General features: G+C 51.5%; 1 protein-coding gene across 1 annotated transcript; it reads right to left on the bottom strand.

Annotated features, from left to right (window-relative positions):
- Nucleotides 1–793: 793 nt before the first annotated feature.
- LOC136002409 (avidin-like) lies at nucleotides 794–2,567 on the bottom strand. Its single transcript, XM_065657398.1, has 4 exons — nucleotides 2,472–2,567; nucleotides 2,159–2,348; nucleotides 1,292–1,403; nucleotides 794–1,010 (listed from the first exon to the last, which is right to left on the bottom strand). Exons 1-4 carry the CDS (start codon nucleotides 2,541–2,543, stop codon nucleotides 794–796), a joined length of 591 nt encoding a protein of 196 aa, XP_065513470.1. The 5' UTR covers nucleotides 2,544–2,567.
- Nucleotides 2,568–5,361: the final 2,794 nt, after the last annotated feature.

Raw genomic sequence — 5,361 nt, 5'->3', positions numbered from 1 at the left:
CACTGAATGGCACAGCATGGCACCAGACGGCACAGCACAACATGAGCAGACAGCCCATCAGCCATTCGCGCTGTTCCCCAGGGATGGCACAGCACAACATGGCAGAGCAGAGCACAGACAGGGTATGCAGCTCCTCATCCACTCACCCTGCACCCTGGGGACATGGGACAGCATGGCACAGCAGGAGAAGGCAGCACCAGGCTGGGCACTGCCCCCAGGCTGCTCTTACTTTCCTGACAGCAGTGCTGTGGATGCTGAGCAGGACCAGGGAGAGAAGGAGGCAGCAGTGCAGGCTCCTCATGGCAGCAGCAGCAACTGTGGTGGCAGTGAGTGGTGTCCCAGCCTTGCCTATGCTGCCACCCTATGTCTGCTTGGCCTCTTTTGTAGTGGAGGTGGTTGCAGTTGGGCAGCAGCTGCCCATGTCGGGCCTATTGCCAAGGGCCACGCTGGTGGGAGCTGAGCCACTGGACACCATGCCAGGCTGAGCAGGGTCCTGCTCCCTGGGCAAGGTGGGAGTCCTGAGAGAGCACGGTGGGGTGGTGGGGGTTGTGATGGAAGAGCCTTAGACATGGGGAGGTCAGAGCAGGGACACACACTGGGCTTTGGGGACAGTGACGGGAGAGGCCATGGGATGCCATTGAGCGGGGAGGGGAATGTGGGCACTGAGCCACAACATGACAGGAGATGGGTGGGTGTTTGCAGCAAAGCTTTATTATGAGAAGCAGGTAGTGGGGCAGGACATGGGGTCTGCATATTAGAAGCAGTTGGTGGGACAGGAGATGGCATCTGTATATTAGTAGCAGGTGGTGGAGCCTGAGATGGGGTCTGCATCCCAGGCACATCCATCAGTCTCGAAATCCCCTGCACTGCCAACCTTCTCCTGTGAGTGCTGGCCCGTGGTGGTGCAGGAGAGGGGGTCTGCATCCCAGGTGCTTCCATCAGCATCGAAATCCCAAATGGTGCCACACCGCCTGCATGAGCACAGGCGGGTGAAGTCATAGGTGCCTCCACTGCAGGAACACAAAGGGAAGACATGAAAGGGTGGGAAATGCATGACTGTACAGGACAAATGCACGTTGCCAGCACTGTAACATGAATCCAGTTCTGTCCCTCCCCCCAGCAGCATTTGCACTTTGGCAGGACTCCCAGCGAGGGCCATGCACGAATACCACTTCCCCAGTCACCCCCACACTGGCAGCAGCTCTGCTGAGTGCTCAGCAGCACAGAGTGGAAGAGCCCCAACCCCAGGGATGTGCAGGGGACCCACATGCGTTGGGGACAAGAGGTTAACCTGATTGGTTTCCAATGTTTTTTCTCTTTTGACATCAGGACCCAGGTGGTCTTCAGAACCTTATTCCACCACATATTCACAAAGGACTCTCCTTTGAAGATGGTCTTGGAGTCTGTGGGGTGAAGCAGGTGGTGGAGGTGAGTGTGTCTGGGGCTGCAGGTCAGTGCCAAGCCAGGACCCAGCTACAGGGACAGTAGACCCAGCCTGCCCCGGCCCTCTGGGGACAGCGGTGATGGGGAAAGCAGGCAGGAGGGGTCAGAGGGCTGGGGGTCTCACGTGGAGATGGGCAGACAGCAGCAGGTTTCAGCCCCCAGGGCATCCCATGGGATGCCAATGAACTCTGAGGTGAAGGATGCGGGAGTGTGAGGGATACCATAGGGAGAGGTAGCAGGTCATCAGGGACATCACAGGGAAGGGCAGAAGAGCATCAAGGACACTACATGGGAGGGCAGGGGAGCACTGGGGACATCAGAAGATGAGCAAGGAAACTTTGGGAATAGCACAGGAAGGGCAGGGGACAAATGAAGACATGAGAGGTAGGGCAGGAGAGTTCTATGGACATCGCAAGGAGGGCAGGGGGGCTGTGGAGAAATAACAAGGAAGGCAGAGGGGCTGTGAGAACATCACAGGAAGGGCAGGGGCACATTTAGAACACCACAGGGAAGGCAGGGGAACTCTGGGGACATTTCAGAAAGGGCAGGGGACCGTGGTAGACATTACAGGGAAGAGAAAAGACCTTTGGGTACATCAGAGGGAAGACAAGAAGGCAGGGGACCATTGGGAACACTATACATAAGGCATTTGGGACATCAGAGGGGGCAGCAGAACCCTGTGAACACAACAGGGAAGCTGCAAAAGCAAAGGCACCTGATGACCAGTAGACGGTGAATTCAAATTCAGTCTTCCTATTCAGGTCCCTGCCAAGCTGGAAGCCTTTCAGCCGATATGGCCTATAAGTGATGTAGAAGCCCTCAAATCTGCCTTGTTGGTCCAGAGGCCCGATGACCAGGGTGTGTCCCACGTTGTTGATCCAGCGCCCTTCCAGGATGCACCGGAGCTGAGGAGACTCAGTGTTGGTGCCACAGCGCAGCCCAGCCGTGGGCAGGGTGGCAGGAGTGGGAGCCCCCAGGAGCTGCAGCCCCCCTTCCATCCTGCCCTGTGCATCCCAGCCCTAGGTTACCCTTCTCTCAGAGAAGCCAGGAGCCACCAGGGCCAGGCTGAGCACCAGGAAGAAGGGAGTCACTTGCACCATCTCTGCAGTGGGCAGGCAGCTGGCATACACAGGGATCCGCTCCTCGTAGGGCCCTGCCGATGTGCCTACTCTGTCGGCTTTTTATTGCTCCGGATGACACATCCGACCAGGGCGTTGTGCAATCTAAGTGTTTCCAAATTGACAGTTTCTAGCTGTAGTAGAGGGTGTTTACATGCAGATATTCCCACAAGCACCTGCTGAAATGATGACTCCTTATGACGATACAGACCTGCCCTGGGGCCACCAAGCAATCCCAAGACAAGCCAATGTCATGTTCTCAGCGTGGCTATAAGTGTTCTTGCTTTGATGACAAGGGCACCGATTAGAAATGAACTGGCGCTCTTCACCTGGTGATCACTACACAGGCCAGCATTATGTCCTTGCCTAGGGGACAGATTTCTTCTCTTGATCAAAGGCTGTAAGTCCTTACTCCTATTGGAATTACTTTCACAATGGTCAGAAAAGTATTGACACGTGATGACCTGAAACAATTGCTAAAAAAACCTCAGACCAAATGGACAGAAATCCCTAATCACTGTTCATCATGATGCAGAGAGGATACGTCGTGTCCTAGGAAGAGTAAAGAAAGGTGGAGAACATGGATGGTGGGAAATCCTGTTGGGATGGTCTCTGACAGAATCTGGAGCTTTGAACTTCATGTTACACCCTATCGTGATTTTAGTGACTCTTGTTATGCCGTGGTTGTTTTCAACTTTGATTTATATATCGAAGTCTGAAGAATGGTGTTTAGGGAGCAGGCTGCCTTAGCTTATTGTATTATTTGGTATACTGCTTCTTACAGAGCTTGTTTAGAAAATGCTTATCCAGGATTTGTTTAGCATAACTAACTTTGCTTAGCATAATTTCTGAAAGCTGTGAAGTTCTGAGCTTCATGCCTCATTAGGCAAAAAAGGCCTCAGAAGATAAGGGGAGGTGTAGGTAAGTAAAAGAAGAGAGTGTCATCTAAACAAAGTCAAAAGAGAAGAATTAGAATTGAAGCTGACCTGTTCTGTGAAGGACAATAAAAAACGCTTTTTAAAATATATTACTGGTGAAAGGAATACTAGAAATAACATTGGCCCATTACTTGATGAGCATGGTCACTTTATTAACAGGGACACAGACAAAGCTGAGATGTTTAATGTTTTATTCGCCTTGATCTTCAGCACGGAAGATGGACTTTGGGGCCCTCATAGCCCTGGATTAAAGAACCACGGCTGTGTGAACAATAAACTCCCAATGAATGTGGAACTTGTACTGAGCTTGGCAATATCATGGAGAAGTTTGTTCTGGGAGTTATTGAAAAACATCTGAACGACAACGCAGTCAGTGGTCCCAGCCAGCACGAGTTGATGAGGAGAAAGTCCTGCTTAACCAACTTAATTTCTTTCTATGACAAGGTTAGCCACTCAGTTGACCAAGGGAAGCCTGTTGGTATGGTATTTTTGGATTTCAGTAGAGCCTTTGATACCATTTCTCACAGTATCCTCCTGGACAAGATGTCCAACATCCAGCTGGATAAACAAACAGTGCAGTCGGTGAGCAATTGGCTGACAGGCCGGGCTCAAAGGGTTCTGGTAAATTGAGTTATGTCAGGCTGGTGACCTAACACTAGCGGGGTCCCGCAGGAATCCATCTTAGGGCCAGCACTCCTAATATCTTCATAAGTGTCTTAGACACCGGACTTGAGGGAATACTAAGTAAGTTTGCCGATGACACAAAATTGGGAGGAGCTGTTGAGATTCTCAATGGCAAAAAGGCCCTGCAGAGGGATTTGGACAAAGTGGAGAACTGGGCAATCACCAACTGCATGAAGTTCAACAAGGGTAAGTGCTGGATTTTGCACATTGGACACAGCAACCCTGGCTGTACATTTAGACTGGGGAACAAGATGCTGGAAAGCAGCTCTGCAGAGGGGGATCTGGGGGCTCCAGTTAATGGTAAGTAGAACGTGAGCCAACAGTGTGCCCTGGCAGCCAAGAGGGCCACCCCTGTTGTGGGATGCATCAAGCACAACATTGCCAGCTGGGCAGGGAGGTGATTGTCCTGCTCTGCTCTGCACTGGTGTGGCCTCACCTGGAGCACTGTGTGCAGTTCTGGGCGTCACAGTACAAAAAAGATATTAAGCTACTGGAGAGTGTCCAGAAGAGGGCTACAAAGTTGGTGAAGGGTTTGGAGAGGAAGCCGTATGAGGAGCAGGTAAAGTCTCTTGATTTGTTCAGCCTGGAGAAAAAGAGACTAAGAGACGTCATTGTGGTCTACAGCTTCCTCACAAGGGGAAGAGGAAGGGCAGGCGCTGATCTCTTGACAGAACCAGAGGGAATGGCAGGAAGATGTGCCCTGGAAGGTTTTAGGTTAGACATTAGGGATAGATTCTTCAGCCAGAGGGTGCTGGAGCACTGGAACAGGCTCCCCAGGGAGGTGTCATGGCCCCAAGCCTGACAGTGTTCAAGAAGAGACTGGACAGTGCCCTCAGACACATGGTGTGAACAGTGGGGTTATCATATGCATGGAGAGGAGTTGGACTCGTTGATCCTTGTGGGTCCCTTCCAACTCAGGACATTTTATAATTCTATGATTCTATGACTTTTAATGTTTTGGTTCATGCCAGGAACTTATTTTTCTCCAGCTGCAGGAGAAGGACCTCAAGGTCAGGGCTTTGATTGGCAGCCTGCCTGACAAAAACAGAGATCCAATGAAGAATGGGAAAACTGTCTGGTAGACAAAGAATTGTCTGGGTCACATGCAGAGAGTAGTGATCAATGGCTTAATGTCTGGATGGACATTGATGCCAAGTGCTGTCCCTCAGGTTCCGTAT

The sequence above is a fragment of the Caloenas nicobarica genome, chromosome Z (genome assembly GCF_036013445.1).
Source record: "Caloenas nicobarica isolate bCalNic1 chromosome Z, bCalNic1.hap1, whole genome shotgun sequence".
NCBI lineage: Eukaryota > Metazoa > Chordata > Aves > Columbiformes > Columbidae > Caloenas > Caloenas nicobarica.
This window is presented reverse-complemented; position numbering and strand designations above follow the sequence as displayed.

Coding starts and splice junctions, on each gene's coding strand:
- LOC136002409 (XM_065657398.1), bottom strand. CDS start 2,543: ATGGTGCAAGTGACTCCCTTCTTCCTGGTGCTCAGCCTGGCCCTGGTG. Junction 2,349..2,471: donor CTGGCTTCTCTGAGAGAAGG/GTAACCTAGGGC, acceptor GAGTCTCCTCAG/CTCCGGTGCATCCTGGAAGG. Junction 1,011..1,291: donor AAACATTGGAAACCAATCAG/GTTAACCTCTTG, acceptor GTGTTCCTGCAG/TGGAGGCACCTATGACTTCA.